The sequence below is a fragment of the Polypterus senegalus genome, chromosome 5 (genome assembly GCF_016835505.1).
Source record: "Polypterus senegalus isolate Bchr_013 chromosome 5, ASM1683550v1, whole genome shotgun sequence".
Lineage (NCBI taxonomy): Eukaryota > Metazoa > Chordata > Cladistia > Polypteriformes > Polypteridae > Polypterus > Polypterus senegalus.
In genome coordinates, this window is record NC_053158.1 from 42,641,883 (window position 1) to 42,659,552 (window position 17,670).

Below are 17,670 nucleotides of genomic sequence, written 5' to 3' on the forward strand. Positions count from 1 at the left end.
ACACTGTTTTTTTAACCTAATTATTAACCGAAAATGAAGGTAATCATAGACTGGACCTGACAGAGACACATGATGCTCAGGTGCATGTGGACTGTCAAAAGGGACAGAGCCGTGTGCAGAAGATGACCATAAAATAAGCTAATGCTGGGCATAAAAGGATGATCAGAACAAAAGCATATATATATTTTTACTGCTATATTCCAACTGAATAGAGCAAGACTGAGTTTGAGAGAAACAGCGTCTCAAGGGAAGAGCAACATGGGACAGAGCAGCATGTTAAGTGCAGCCACAGTTGGAGATTTAGATTTGGCTGCAGTTATACCGATGATCCTCTTAAGGACTACCTATTGCCAGCTTTATAAAAGTGTTAGTCCATTCTTCCATCCCATCTCCAAAAACAATTATGATCTTGTTGTTTTAAAACAGAAACTCAAAGTAACAGCATAATTAGAAAATCAACAAGACTGCCCTAGAAACATGGAGCTACAGCATTCTCCAAGTTGTCATGTAATGCTGACCTTACAACTTAGTCAACTGTAAAAAAATAAAAAAATGTAACCTCGTCGGCTATAAAGGCAATTTGTGCATTTGGAGAAAAATTAAAGTACATATATAATACATTAGTGTACTCCTTATTTCCACAAACATAATACAGGTTATCTTTAATTGCTTTATTGCAGACCATGTACCAAATTAATGGTGACCTTGCATTTCTCCAATAAGTCCAACCAGAAATAAACACAAATGCACGGAAGTAGGAAGGTGAAGAGCTCCAAAAAATCTAGACAGCATGTTAATGCAGCAAAAACCAGATCCAGCCTTTAATACCTTTAATAATCATGCAGTATAACTTTACATCTAAAGGATTGGAATGGCAACCACAATGTTACACATATTGTGCTTGTGTAGTTGTAAATAAAAAGTGTGATCAACATTTATGGAAGTGGCCATGTACAATAAGCACCATTACAGCAAACAGGTATAGCTGCAATACTCCAGTCTGGCACTGCCTTGATAATTTAACATAATCAACTAATCAATGCAAAAAATGAATCCAGTTATATTTTCTTAATTGACTAATCATTTCTGCCCCTTCCCACAAATTTCACTAAAATGCCACCATGATCTGTAAAGTTTTTAAGTAGACTAATCATGGTGGCATCGGTACAACATTCTGCAAAGGAAGATACAAAAGTTATTTAAAAGTCTCCTCTGTGTGTGTTTTGCGAGGAGAAACTGGCAAAATAGTTTTGGCTTACTTTGTAAAACACAGACTGTGTTCTAAAGCAGCAATAACTCAATGCACAAACACATGAAAAGGATACACTCTGGACAAGAAAGCTAAACCAAAAGTAGCCCACTTAAAATTTACTTATCTGCCTCACAATTGTTATTTTTGCAACAACTGAAGCTGACTAAGCTGAGAAAATCATGCTTACTGAACAGTGACACTAGAACTGGACAGAAACCCACACCAGGTGGGGTATCATATATGAGGCTTATGCAGCAACATGATGTGTGTGCTGGTTGCCCCAGAATGTCAACAAACACAGGTACTAGCATTAAAGAGGAAAAAATATAATGTAGGGAGAAATAGGTAATGTTACACCACAAATTCATGGGACAACACTGTTCCCAAAATAGTGATCTTAGCAAAGAGGCCGTCTACGAGACATGGCCCTTTAAGACACAAATGCAAAAAAACCCTCCAAAAAACTCCAGGATGCAAGTACACAAGATGCTACTAGAAGGATCTCCACGCGGGGCCTCTGTTGCAATTAGACAGTCACTGCCAAAACAAGAAGTCATTCCAGGGAATGACTTCAAAGTGACTTTGTCGTGATACATAAAATATGCAGCATCAAACAGACAAGATTCTCTTCAGTTTGCCTGGTGAAAAGCAACCTTATTATATACATTTTACGTCCTGGTGAGCAGTCATTGGTTGTCAACTCTCACACACACACACTGTTTGATTTTATGACTGGTGATCACAACGAGTGTACAATGATTGCCTCTGACTCACTAAGATTATGTAAATGAAGTCAGTGACTGAAAATCACTGGAAACATAATCTGACAGCACTCTTAGTTAAGAAACATAAAGCCTGGTAAATAGATCCTAGAAAACTGCACAGCTGGTAATCCTTCAGAATCAAGCTTTTTTAAAATCCATATAGTAACAAATCATTTGATGTATTGATTTTTTTTATCCTTGTGTTCATTTAAGATTATATGCTTTCTGTTGTAAATAATATTGTAATTATTTTGTACATAAACCTGAATCACACTTTTATCACTAACCTAAAAATCTAGCATTTCCAGGTGAAGTAAAATAATCAAAATTAACTTATTATTGTGTTCATCACTGATCTTTATATAAATACCTCTCATTTTCTCTCTCATATACAGTATCCTTACAGGAAAAGGAGTATAAATACTTAACTTGTGTAAGTAAAACAAATTACCGGTACTTTGTGAAGAAAAACATATCTGAAACTGCATAAGTGGCACCAATTCTTCATAATGTACCTTTAAAATATACCTTTATATCTGTTTGCATTTCAGGTGCACATTACCTCATTCACATAAAAAGTATGTGAGGTCTGCTAGTATAAATGAAACACCGAGTCCTGTTCTCCTAGGATTAAACTGTCTTAAAAATATTTTTGAACACTTCTTTGTAACCGTTAATATAATGAAAGGGGCTGCTCAGTGGAAAAATCTGTTAAAACACTCACCATTATGTGCAGAAACTGCTTCACTTCCTCTTTGCTTATAGCCAAATATCAAGTCAATCCATTCATGGAGATGCTCAGAAACATATTGACTCTCTAAAGCCTCTTGATTTTTACGAAGGAAATCATTAGGGTCTAAATAAACAGAACATCTACAATTAGGAGAAACAAAATATTTAAATTATATACATTTTAAAATAAATATTATTATTACTATTTACATGATTTCTGGGCAAGGGGGTATTTTTAATATTGTTTTTATTCCAAAATGGAATAGATATTTTATACACAACAGTATAAAATAAAATACATATTTTCCAGTGCTGGGAAGCCACTAATGAGAATGTTCAGCTTTTGTATGAGAAACACAGAATGGGTATAAAGTTCTCCCAGACCTGCTGAAAGACAATACGATTGTACTTATTTTAATTGTATTTAATTACCCAGCAATGTGCCTCTAATGTTACCAGGCATTTAAAATACTTACCAAACAAATATATTTGACCAATGAAGAAGAACATAAAATCAAAAAGTATGACAACCTGACAGTACTCTTTCCAGAAAATGAAAATATTAACCTATTTTTGATTATAAGGAAATCTAATACTTAAATATTTCTCAAAAATGAAAAATCTGACATCATGAAGTGAATATTATTGCACCCTTATGCCATGGATATACACTTAAAAAGTATGTTTTAGCCAAAGCAATTTTGACTTGTAGGTTACTACATATTACGTCTTTTCATATTTCTCTACATTGTCTTTTGTATATAATAATAATAATAATTCTTTGCATTTATATAGCCCTTTTCTCACTACTCCGAGTGCTCAGCAATTGCATAAGACTGGAAAATACACTGGAAACTCTCCAACCTTTGTCAAGTAATAAAATATTTCATTGTTTATAACTACCCAACATCACATTTGTTGTTCAAATGGCATTGATATCTTTCTAGGAAGCAACTGGCGTGATGAATTAACTAGCCAAGGCCCTAGGGCACACACCACACACAAACTATTGGGCAAATTATAGTTACCTATACAGTAGATTTGTTTTGTTTTTTTTTTTGTTTTGTTTTTTCATAGCTCAAAATCACACAAGGAATGGCACAATGGGCATTAACAGACCCTGTTTTTGACAGCCCTCAAGCCTTGACTCCCAAAAATACTCTTATAGGGATAAAAAAAAATAATGGAACAAATCTTGAGAAAGGTCATTCAGAGAGAGACCCCTTTACAGGTAGGTTGGGCATGCAATGGGTGTTATAAAATGGGGGTAAATACAATACACAGAACAGACCAAAATTATCCTCTACACAATGCTAAATGGACAATCTCATTGCCAGCTCAGGAATATAATATTACAAACTACAAGGTAAAATTCAAGAATAGTTTATGCCACCCACTAAATACAGAACAAACACATATAAGGATGCAAATTCACACATATGTAAACAGATCTTTTTATTGTGGGAGAAATCAAAGAAAATAAAGAGAAAATTAGCCACTTTTAGTTGAAATGCACTCAAACCATATATTAATTCTGAGTCTAAAGGGCAATACTACTCATGGTCCTTCACTATGATGACTGTACACTTTTAAAAATATAAAACTGTGTTTGAATTCATTATAAACTTTTTTTATCACAATATTTACCATTAGCCCATGGTGGAAGAAGCACATCATCGACCATTTTCCCTCCTTGTCTTTTGCCTAGATCCAGTTTTAAATCATTCACTAAGAAGCTGGAATCAGTTCCATAAAATTCAGGGATAAGCTAAAGAACAAAACAGTATAGATGTTTGACAAACTAGAAAACCTTCAATGAACAGATTGAAAACAAGGGAAAAGCTTTAATTTTTTTCATCATTGTCATGATCTACGAATACTTTAACACCAGTACATTTTATTTGGGAAAATGAGTAAAAAACATACTAATTAATTTAATCAACAGATTAATTTTGAATGCAATTAGCATGCTGTTGTAAAATTGGAAACTAATCTTGAAAGCATCCTCAGGCATAGAAAATGTAACAATTAACAACTGTGATAAATGACACTCAGATTTCCATATTCCACACAACCTACAAATCTGTTTGTTAACCGGCCAGAGACAAAGAGTACAGATAAGAGAAGAATGCTCCGTGTGGAGTGAGGTCATCAGTGGAGTTCCTCAGGGTCTGTCTTGAGTCCATTGGTTTTTCTGACTTATAATAATTATATAGATTTCAGAGTACAAAAATGTTGCAAAATTAGAGGAATGGCAGTCACTGAGGAGGCAGTAAAAACAACTGTAAAAGACATGGACAAGTTTCAGAATTGGGCAAACACTTGTAAAATGCAGTTTAATGTACAAAAGTGCAAAGTGTGTGCAAAAGGAATGCCAATTATAAATACAAAATTAAGACACGGTCCTACGAGAAACAAGCACTGAAAAGAATTTGTCCAGATCTTAAAAACTCACAAAGGCATTGATAAAGTAGATCCAGCAAAATTCTTTCAACTTATAGATGAATCACATATTTGATGACACTAGTGGAAATTAAAGGGAAGTGAATTTAGGATTGCAGAGTTATGGAACTTTGGAACAAACAACTAAGACATGTAATTAAAGCAGAAACCTTGACAACCTTCAAGAAGTATCTGGATGAGATACTGGGACAGCATAGCTAATAGCTAAACAAATAAGCTTAATAGACTGAATGGTCTACACATGCAAAGGCGGCAAGCAAATTTCCCCTCATTGATCAATGAAATGAAATTCTGGTGTCCCTGTCTGAATCTTAGCATTAAAGTCCAAATGGCATTCAAAACAACAGGGAAAAACAGTGCTACTGATGTGAAATTAAAGTTAAAGAGTTCCAAAAACAATACTGTGTTCTTCAGCAGCATGTAAATGGAAATCAAAAACAGAAATCCATTAATTTCACAAACACTGGGTGTCTTATATAAATTGACCAAGGATGGTTTTTGTGAAGATAAGATATATAGCTTTAAGACAATATACCCACGTCTTGATATATGTAATGATTATGATGCTTAAATTCGTGGTGAACTATAAACACATAAATATTTAGATTATGTTTCCCAAGGAAGAAAATGTAAAGAAAAGTTACAATGAGCTGAAAAAAAGCTGTGTCCTTTTATTCCTTCAGTCTTAAGTTAAAAAACACACTTCAGAATACAAGAGTTCTCAAAGTAAGCACTGATTACATTTTCAACAAGCAGGACCCAAAATATACTTTACCTCTTTGAAGTCTGTGGCACCTTCCAAACAGTTCTTCCAGGTCTCTGCAATGCTGAATAATATTCAAATTAATATAAGCCTATTTAATAAACACCACCTACACTGCATACAACATGAAGTAAAGCCACCAAGGAAATAAGAAACGGTAAAGAAATTCTAAACTTTCTTGTATTAATATTAAAAATAATGCACCACTCTCTTTATATCATTCTTGTTTATAGTTCATATTTAGGTACCGTTTGGGGTATGGTCCTTATTTCAGTATGTCTATTTGTGGTAAAGTACCATGCTTCTCTTGAAAGAACCACTTATCTATCTCTTTGTGGTACAGAACAATACTTCTGCCTGGAAGTCTGCAAATATGTACAGTACAATCAATATTTTTTTATTTTGGACTGCACTAATGTTCTCCTTTCATTTAAGGAAGAAAAAAATTTGAATACTAATATACTTACTAATAGGATTTTAATATTCCCCAATTATAATACTTGTTTGAATTTGGTCACTGTTTAAGTGTCTTTTTATCTTTAAGGCTCTACATTAGGCCTATTCAGAAGGTGGCACACAAGCAACCTCCGAGTGGTCCAACCCATGGTAATGCCAGGGCTCCAGACTGCAACTAAAATGGTCTCAAATGCAATCAAAAATAGGCTTTGGCGATTATCATTTCTACCTAGTTTGCCATTTGTGAATTAAATCATTGAAACTTTAATTATATTGTAACAGATGCAAAAGTGTTTTTAGTGTTTTTTTTTTTAGTGTTAAGGGATGTGCCATGTGTATACAGCTCCCCCGTGTATATCCCTGAGCCGTATAAAGGCTGGTTTATATCTCACACTGAGCACGAGGGAGTAGCGGCAAAAATGACATTAGACTTGAAGACATGGGCAGGAAAATATTTCTAAGTACACTGTGCTGCTGATGGGATGGCCATGTAATCCAAATGGTGAATTTCAATGACAGGCTGTTTATTCTTGTGCCAGAATAATGAAAGAAGAGCTGAATATGACAAAAGAAAAGGTAGGCATGCCAAACATTTAAAATTCATCTGCCCATCACCAATCTCCTTGTGTTCACACATCTTCGCATACCATTTCTCGTTTGATTTAACACATACTCCATGCATGCAAAATGCCGGCCTGTCCATCAGTAAATATGTACGAGCAGTCGCCTGCTTGTTGTTTCATCACACACAACAAAGTGATGAAGTCTGCATTTTAATGTTGAAGGTGTATTACAGAATGTTTTATTTGGGTGCTCTGTGATTTACGGCAGATAGTAAACTTTGTTAAAATGGTATCAAAAATGCCTTTTTGTTAGTTGTTACTTCAGTCGTTTTGGCGTGTGCACTATATGTTCTGTTACCAATAAATTCAAAAACCAAACAGGAGCTCATCAACAAAGAAACATGGAAAATAAGATTTAGTAAAACAAATAATGATAGTAATAATTATAATTAGTAATTCATTGCTTGACACCCAAGAACTCTGTACAATGACCTTTTAAAGACAAGTCATTAAAATAAATGTACTAATCCACTTTCGTGCCATACGTGGTGCCTTGCTCTTAAACATTTACTCAGTAGTTTTTTTCTGGGGGATGCGGGGAAACAATTTCAACAGGAAAGGCTTTGTTGTGGAACTCAAATTTAACCTTTGTCTTATGAGTACTTAAAATCGTGTGAATGAAATAGTTCAAATTCTATGAAAAAAAAATCCTTTGTCTGTCATGACCACCCATTTAAACTGGGGAGGATCTCATATTTCAAAGGGAAACGAATGTGATTGTGAATACTGTGCACTTTTTTGATTTTATGCCCTTTAAGATGTGCCTGGGTCAGATGTGAGCAAAATGTTTTTTTTTTTTTTTTTGCTACTACCTCAGATCGTGTTCAGATTCTTTTTTGTTGTTTTTTTTAATACAATTTTGACGTGCCTGTGTCAGATGTGACCAGAAGTAAAAGGGAAACAATGAATAAATATTATTTGTTTATAAATACATCATTTGTGTTGACTTCAAATTTGCCATTACCTGCTGCTGAAAATGTCTGGCCCAGCTAAATTTCTTGGTTTGAAAATCTGGCCCAACTGAAATTGTAATTGAATATACCTTATCTATACATATACTGTACAAACACACACGGTATATAGTTTTCTTATTTTCTTGCAAATTTGACTGCAATAATATTTCTGAGTTGTTTCTAATTATTCTATTATATAAAATTGCCCTCCAAATGCACATAGCATATACCTTGACTATGAGGATTCTTATTCTTTAATAAAGCGTTGTTAACTTACGAGGGAATAATAAACACTACCAGCAGAGAAATTATCTTTTCTAGGGATACCAACAAATGTGTGCAGGCCATTTTAGAATATCTTTGCAGAATAAGCATTACCGGTACTTTATCTCTCATTACACTTGCTTTGCTTTACTCAGTGACATATCAAAGGCATGCAGGTATACATGGGACAATTGCTAATCACATCACAGGAGGCATACAGCACATTTTCAAAGAGCTGTAAAGGCACCAACATATTTGTCCCTGTCTATATTTGTATTGAGAGCAGCATGTAGATACACCTTTCAAATTTTGTTTTCACCACAGTCTCTATGGAATATACACATTTTCCTACTGTCTCTGTGGGGTTTTCTCAGTGTACTGAGATCTTCCTCTCACATTTTGAAGATGTGCAGACTATTATAGATGATATAGATGAGTGCACATTAATCCAATTTTAATTAGTCTACCTCAGAACAGATTAGTACCCTATCCAGAGTGGGTACTGGAGAAGGTCTTCTTCAATAGCCTCTGTGTTTTTGGCAACATATATGCTTCTCTTAATTCTAACCAGTGTTGCTGTCTGTGCTGCTGAGAAGCACCCCCATGACTTGAAGCTGCCACTATTATGATTCACTGTAAGGATTGTATTGGACAGGTGCTTGGTCTTCACCGGACATAGTGTCTGCAGTTCTGCCCAAAGAGCTGATTTTTGTCTCATCAGACCGAAGAATCTTTTATCACTCACAGCCCTTTAAATGCCATTTGACAAAATAAGAGTGGGCTGTCATATCCATCTGATTGATGGAGTGCTGCTAAGATTGTCATCCTTTTGAAAGGCTCTCTTATCGCAGTAGAGAACTCCCTGACCAAGGCCCTTTGGTCACTAAATTTGCCCGGACAGCCAATTCTAAAAATAGTTTAGGTGGTTTCAAACTTCTTCCATTTCACAATTAGTGAGGCCACTGTGCTGCTGGGAACATTCAAAGCTATACACTGTGTGCACAATTATTGGGCAAGTGAGTATTTTGACCATATCATCATTTTTAATGCGTATATTCCAACTCCAAGCTGTATTAACTTGAATGCTTATTGGATTTAAGCACGCCAGGTGATGTGTATTTGTGTAATGAGGGAGGGTGTGGCCTAAGGAGATCAACACCGTATATCAAGGTGTGCAGAATTATTAGGCAGCTAGTTTTCCTCAGGCAAAATGGGCCAAAAAAGAGATTTAACTGACTCTGAAAAGTCAAAAATTGTAAAAAGTCTTTCAGAGGGATGCAGCACTTTTGGAATTGCTAAGATATTGGTGTGTGATCACAGAACCATCAAACATTTTGTTGCAAATAGTCAACAGGGTCGCAAGAAACGTGTTGAGAACAAAAGACGCAAATTAGCTGCCAAAGATTTGAGAAGAATCAAACGTGAAGCTACCAGGAACCCATTATCCTCCAGTACTTTCATATTCCAGAGCTGCAACCTACCTGGAGTGCCCAGAAGTACAAGGTGTTCAGTGCTCAAAGACATGGCCAAGGTAAGGAGGGCTGAAACCCAACCACCACTGAACAAGAAACATAAGTTGAAACGTCAAAACTGGGCCAAGAAATATCTGAAGACAGATTTTTTTCAAAGGTTTTATGGACCGATGAGATGAGAGTGACTCTTGATGGACCAGATGGATGGACCTGTGGATCAGTAATGGGCACAGAGCTCCACTACAACGTGGAGGTGGGGTACTGGTATGAGCTGGTATTTTTAAAGATGAGCTAGTTGGACCTTTTGCATTGAAGATGAACTCAAAATCAACTCCCAAACCTACTGCCAGTTTTTTGAAGACACTTTCTTCAAACAGTGATACAGGAAAAAGACCATGATTTTTATGCAGGCCAATGCTCCATCACTTGCATCGAAGTTCTCCACTGCGTGGCCAGCCAGTAAAGGCCTTAAAGATGAAGGAATAATGACATGGCCCCCCTTCCTCATCTGACCTAAACCCTATCGAGAACTTGTGGGCACTTCTTAAACGCTAGATTTACGGGGGAGAAAAACAATACACCTCTCTGAAGAGTGTCTGGGAGGCTGTAGTCACTGCTTCACAAAAAGCTGATCGTCAACAGATCAAGAAACTGACAGACTCCATGAATGGAAAGGCTTATGACTGTTATTGGAAAGAAGGGTGGCTATATTGGTCATTGATTGATTGATTTATTTTTTTCGAAATGTCAGAGATGTTTATTTGTAATTTTGAGGTGTTTGTTTATTATTCTCACTATAACAGATGAAAATAAACAAGTGAGATGGGAAAATTTTCATTTTTCCTTTAGTTGCATAATAAATCTGCACACTAATAGTTGCCTAATAATTGTGCGCACATATGTATTCCCCGATGATGTTCACACTCACATTTCCGTTGTGAAACATTCAGGTTTCAGGTTTATTAACATTTTGGATTGACTGATAGCACTGTGTTTGTTCCATATTAAAATTAATCCTCAAAAATACAACTTGCCTAATAATTCTGCACTCCCTGTAGAAATGGTTTTATATACCCTTGCCCTGATCTGTGCCTCACCACAATTGGATTATGGTGGTTACATATATTTCCTTGGCTTGTTTTTCTTATTCTTACATGCAGTGTGAATTGTGGGACCAAATAAACACAAGTGTGTGCCTTTATAAAATATGTCCAATCAATTCAATTTGCCGCAGGTGGGCTCCAATCAAGTTGTTGACACATCTCAAAGATAATTAAAGCAAACAGTATGTACCTAACCACAATCAGGAACACTGCAACAAAAGGGTTTGAATATTTACATGAATGAGAGATTTCAATTTTTGATTTTTAATAATTTTGCAAATGTTCCTGAAAATATGTTTTCACTTTGTCATTATGGGATCTTTAATGTTGATTAATAACAAGGATGGCTTATTTATATTTTTCAAATTTAACCAACAAAATAATAAAAGTGTGATAAAAGTGAAGGGGCCTGAATACTTCCTGAATCTATGTATGACTTTGTATGTATATGAAAGAGTCAAAATATATCATCAACAGTGCTTCATGTAATTCTCTGGGAGTAGCTGAACAACATTTATTCACCTAAAGCACTTCAATTTGAGCAACTAAAAAACCTGGTCACATATATTCTACACATTGAGATCTGCTATTTACATTTAATTGATGATTAATTAATAAAGAATTTTCAGCATACCTGTTAAACATTCTGTCTGCATGATCATACCGGCCATTTTGTAAACACAGCATGTGCTCTGGAGCTAAAAAAAAAAACAAAACAAAAACAAACATTAAAATAAATGTAGTAAAATATAAACATATTAAATGTGCTTATTATTACATATGTAGAAATACTTCTAAACCTTGGAATTTTAAACAAATAAATACTACATATATCTCAAAATCTAGCACAGCAAGGAATTACGTAGCTGTTCTGGGGAAAAGTGTGATGATTAGATTTGCCTGACGAATGCAGATAACAGTGTCAACTAAAGGGCGGCAATTAAGGTAAGACCTTTATTGAAGATGCTGCATAAGCTGTGCTGCATTCCACTTTCATTTGGCACCAAGGGAGAAAGCTATAGGCCAGAAAATAAAGTGAAGTTGATCAGGTGGATATTCCAAGTTTCTCTGGGGGTGCTGAAGACATGTACTGAGGTAAGAAAACTGTATAATGATGACAAACTGTGAAGCCAAGACATATACAGTAATGAACAATTAGGGTTAATGAAAAATGAGGCCAAAAATGATGTGCTATAAAGTGACATGAGTAGAGTAGATTTCATGGGAGTAAGGGAAATACACATTGTGATACAGTACTGCAGTACAAATGAATAATGTACAATAAATGAATATAATTGTTATGATTAGAAATACTATTTATGAATGAATTGTAATATTTTATTTCTGCTACACTTTAAATAACTGGTGACACACATGCTGGTTCTACTGCTCCATATCTGAGTGTCAGGGTTTAATTTCTACAGTTCCTTTGGAAAAAGGGTATTTATTGCTTCTTGTAACTTTAAGGGTTTTCTGTTGTTGTACTGCTCCTTCATAAAATTCCCTGTACTTACCATGCTTTTAATTCTGATGTTTGTACTATATGTGTTTCAAGACAGATCTACATTTAAGTACACACTTTTTGAACATGATGCTTGTACTGCTGTATTGCTCACACAAGTATATTTTTTTTGGAATAGCAGGTTACTAAAACACTATTGAGTTTTATCTGGTAAGAGTATACAGCTGGAGCAAAATATTTTATACAAAACAGAACAAAGAAACACTGTGAAATTAGATGCAGAATAATTTGTTCAGCATTGCAAATGTACAGATATCACAGTAGGTGTAATATGGTTTCTCTGATTTATACAAAAAATTTTAAGCAGCGGTATCACAAAAACTATTATAAATACAGTGGTGTGAAAAACTATTTGCCCCCTTCCTGATTTCTTATTCTTTTGCATGTTTGTCACACAAAAGGTTTCTGATCATCAAACACATTTAACCATTAGTCAAATATAACACAAGTAAACACAAAATGCAGTTTTTAAATGATTGTTTTTATTATTTAGGGAGAAAAAAAAACCCAAACCTACATGACCCTGTGTGAAAAAGTAATTGCCCCCTTGTTAAAAAATAACCTAACTGTGGTGTATCACACCTGAGTTCAATTTCCGTAGCCACCTCCAGGCCTGATTACTGCCACACCTGTTTCAATCAAGAAATCACTTAAATAGGAGCTGCCTGACACAGAGAAGTAGACCAAAAGCACCTCAAAAGCTAGACATCATGCCAAGATCCAAAGAAATTGAGGAACAAATGAGAACAGAAGTAATTGAGATCTATCAGTCTGGTAAAGGTTATAAAGCCATTTCTAAAGCTTTGGGACTCCAGCGAACTACAGTGAGAGCCATTATCCACAAATGGCAAAAACATGGAACAGTGGTGAACCTTCCCAGGAGTAGCCGGCCGACCAAAATTACCCCAAGAGCGCAGAGACGACTCATCCAAGAGGTCACAAAAGACCCCAGGACAACGTCTAAAGAACTGCAGGCCTCACTTGTCTCAATTAAGGTCAGTGTTCACAACTCCACCATAAGAAAAGACTGGGCAAAACGGCCTGCATGGCAGATTTCCAAGACGCAAACCACTGTTAAGCAAAAAGAACATTAGGGCTTGTCTTAATTTTGCTAAGAAACATCTCAATGATTGCCAAGACTTTTGGGAACATACCTTGTGGACTGATGAGACAAAAGTTGAACTTTTTGGAAGGCAAATGTCCCATTACATCTGGCGTAAAAGGAACACAGCATTTCAGAAAAGAACATCATACCAACAGTAAAATATGGTGGTGGTAGTGTGATGGTCTGGGGTTGTTATGCTGCTTCAGGACCTGGAAGGTTTGCTGTGATAGATGGAACCATGAATTCTACTGTCTACCAAACAATCCTGAAGGAGAATGTCCGGCCATCTGTTCGTCAACTCAAGCTGAAGCGATCTTGGGTGCTGGAACAGGACAATGACCCAAAACACACCAGCAAATCCACCTCTGAATGGCTGAGGAAAAACAAAATGAAGACTTTGGAGTGGCCTAGTCAAAGTCCTGACCTGAATCCCATTGATATGCTATGGCATGACCTTAAAAAGGCGGTTCATGCTAGAAAACTCTCAAATAAAGCTGAATTACAACAATTCTGCAAAGATGAGTGGGCCAAAATTCCTCCAGAGCTGTAAAGACTCATTGCAAGTTATCGCAAACGCTTGATTGCAGTTATTGCTGCTAAGGGTGGCCCAACCAGTTATTAGGTTCAGGGGGCAATTACTTTTTCACACAGGGCCATGTAGGTTTGGATTTTTTTCAAATAGTTTTTCACACCACTGTATAAGAATTTTTACTTCATATATGGGTAACACTTTAACTTATTGTAAGCTGCTATTAACAAGTATGCATATTATAAAACAAGACTTCATAACATGACATAAAAACAAAAAAAAAATAAAGTAATATATGTCCTGAGTCTCATTACTTTTACTGACAAATTTATTACTGCTAATTACATGCGTAATACATTTTATACAGACTGGTAATTGATGAGTTATAATGGTTAATGAAATAAAATGTGACTATTATTATTCACTTACTGTATGTACTGTATCTGTTTATTTAGCATTGTGACTATCCTTAGTTGTATTAACAAAACAAAAAATGAGATTTGTTTAAGGGGGAGAAGGGGGGATACAATGTCTTGGAAACAATGCCTACTATAACAGCAATCGCCTACTTTGCCAGGAATAACTAATACATCCTGTTTAAAAAAAAATCAGTCATCAACTTGTAGCTATGAAAAGTGTTTAATAATACTGAAAATAAATGTCAGAATAAAGCAAAATCAAGCACATTTTTCCTAATTTGTTTCACATTACTTTTAAAACATACCATACAGCAGATGTTACTTTCTTTTGGAACAGTCAAGTATTAAAGAATGGAATGAAAGTTATAGTGGCGACTACCTGTTGAGTGCCACTTTGAGCAGGACTGAAGATGCTGACGTGTTAAACCTGCTCATATCTTCCATATGATTTAAAGAACTTGATTACAAAACAAAGGCAAATTAAAGAACATAAACTTATTAAACTTGGCCTAACATATTTCCAGAAATGCCATTTTCTTTACTATAAACCTATGTAATCATATCCAACTAAAATGGTCAATAAACTAATGTTCCATGTATTGCTCAATAGTAATCATCTGACTCAACCCTCTTTACAGAATTAATGCTAGAAGCAGGAAAGACTAATAGAGCACCTACTTATTGTACACAAAGACATGATTAATCAATTGATACTTACAGTCTACACTAATACTGGCATTTACATATTATTATACGAATGGCTCTTACCAAAATTTGTGTGTGAGAATTTACTACATTGCAAGCTAACTGGTGTTCTGTGGTAACTGACTGTAGAAATTACCTTTGGTACTCAGCTTGTGCGAGCACATGTTAACCTTAATGACAAATACATTGTGTTAATTGTGCTAATTAATGCGTAATGCTAATTAAACTTACTATATATACTATGTATGCACTATAAGACATATTATTATTCATTATTTGTAGAAGGGACACCATTCAGACTTTTTTATATAATGCTGTAATTTTCTATTAAAGGTAGTGATTTACCCTATCACATCAACTGGCTATATTACAGTTTCATGTGGTTAATGATTGATGGATCAGCCAGATTGTTGGAAAACATGGATGCCGAGTCCTCCAGACTAAAGAGGATAGAGACCATCTGGCTTGTTATCAGTGCTCAGTTCAAAAGCTTGCATCTCTGATGGTATGGGGGTGCATTAGTACCTATGGAATTGTCAGCTTGCACATCTAGAAAGGCACTAGCAATGCTGAAAGGTATAGACAAGTTTTAGAACAACATATGCTCCTATCCAGATGATGTGCATTTCAGGGCACGCCTGCTGTCCAGACCTTTTACCAACTGAAAACATTTGGCACATTATGAAACGAAAAAATAAGACAAAGACCCAGGACTCTTGAGCAGCTACAATCTAATTTCAAACAAGAATAGGACAAAATTCCTCTCCCAGAAGTCCAGCAACTAGTCTCCTCATTTCCCAGACATTTATAGACTGTTGTTAAAAGAAGAAGGTATGCTACACAGTGTTAAACATAGCTTTCTCCCAACTTTTCTGGGATGTGGTGCTGCGATAAAATTCAAAATTTGATTTTTTTTTCTTAAAATAGTACAGTTTCTCACTTCCCACATTTGAAATGTATTATATGTTCCACTGTAAATAAAATATGGGTGTGTGAGATCTACATATCATTCTGTTTTTATTTACATTTTGCATAGCAACTCAACCCCACTCACATACACACACGGTAAGAGCCTGTGAAATGTTTGAAGTCAATGGGCCTCAGTTATAGTGCAATTGATTAATCGAAATATATCAGAATTACTATGTAAAAAAGGTGATATACAGTTGGTTCATTAAAAAGATAGAAACTGCTAAAAATCTTGACTCGCCGTTATTATCAAAGCCTAAAATTAGTACCCCCACTGGTATACAGTGGATTTGAACAAATGTCTGCAAAAAAAAAAAAAAAAACCCTTACTAATTATTTTTACTGTATCAAAAGCACTGTCTTGTTCTCTGCTTATCACAATCTTGAAAGTAGCATCTTTATCTGCTATAGAAAAAAAGAAATAAAAAATAAATCTCACTTCATTCTCGCAATTGTCTCTTGACCCTATTTTTTTCTTTTGTTTTTTAACTTTAATAAGAGCGTAAAACTGATCTTTGATATTGTAAACTTAACAATATGCAGATGGACAACAGTATTTATTAAAAAAATAAAATAAAATAAAATAAAATGCAAGGCTACACGCTGTTAAAACATGTAGTGTATTCAGTTTTCTAAGATTTATTGTCACATGTTACATACCCCTGGTTTGTTGAAGATATGGACAATGCTGCATGATATTTTTCTCTGTTTCTGTGTTCGTTTCACCAAGGAGAGCCACTCCTATCCCTGCTCTTCAAATCATACTCAATTCATGAAGGGAGAAATTTTGCCCACTCCGCAATGCTGTCTGTGTGTAGTCAAAGAACTTAAAAAGGTAAAACTGGGTCTCAAGGCCACAAATAAAAAGGAATACTGCTCTAAAATAAACCCCATAATCCAGCAAGACAATAAAACTGTTATCCCAAAGTGGTTGAGGAAATAAAAAAAAAAACAAAAGCAGTTATTACCTTTTGAAATCACAGTTCTTTTATTGATGCTCTTATTTTAAAATTTGTGAGTGCTGATGAATTGTCTGGAGCAGTTCACTGGTAATTAGTCCCTGCCTTGCCATTTGCATCACGTTGTGTTGGGGGAGCGGTGATATCTTGTGTGACCACTGCCGCAGGGGGACGCGGTGGCCCTTTTAAAACCTGCTGAACTCTCCTGTGCAACTTTGTGATCCAAGCTTGATAATGAATACATGTCTTACTTGATAAGATGCACACAATTAACTACACACAGCCACAGTGCCTGGCAAGCACTTGTTAAATGCATCTTCTTTGAGCTTTGCGTCTTTCACTTCGCTTCAGCAGATAGCTTACATTTGCCTGGCACACCCCATATTTCTGGGAGATTGCTGCCGGCATTGTGGTGAAACAGGACACATGGGGCATTAGAATTCCCCACTTCCTAGAGCATTACTAATGACAAATATCAGCAAATAAACATGGTGGCTAATTTTTTTTTTTCAATCCATGAAGGCATTTTTTAGATTTTGGGGTATTTTTTTTTTACCCCTAAATACTGTATTATTAGCTTTCCACCTAAACAGGAAATAGTTTTGTTTGTTAGTGAG

The 17,670-nt window shown here is 35.5% G+C and overlaps 1 protein-coding gene across 2 annotated transcripts in view; it reads right to left on the reverse strand.

The window, feature by feature from the left end:
• The window catches only part of nsmaf (neutral sphingomyelinase (N-SMase) activation associated factor), a 70,184-nt gene that overhangs the window by 22,238 nt on the left and 30,276 nt on the right, over positions 1-17,670 (reverse strand). For both annotated transcript variants that reach the window (XM_039754556.1, XM_039754557.1), the window contains exons 16-19: positions 11,480-11,543; positions 5,987-6,038; positions 4,396-4,516; positions 2,741-2,872 (exon numbers count right to left, since the gene is read on the reverse strand). In XM_039754556.1, coding sequence (XP_039610490.1) covers positions 2,741-2,872; positions 4,396-4,516; positions 5,987-6,038; positions 11,480-11,543 — 369 coding nt within the window. The remainder of the gene's footprint in view (positions 1-2,740; positions 2,873-4,395; positions 4,517-5,986; positions 6,039-11,479; positions 11,544-17,670) is intronic.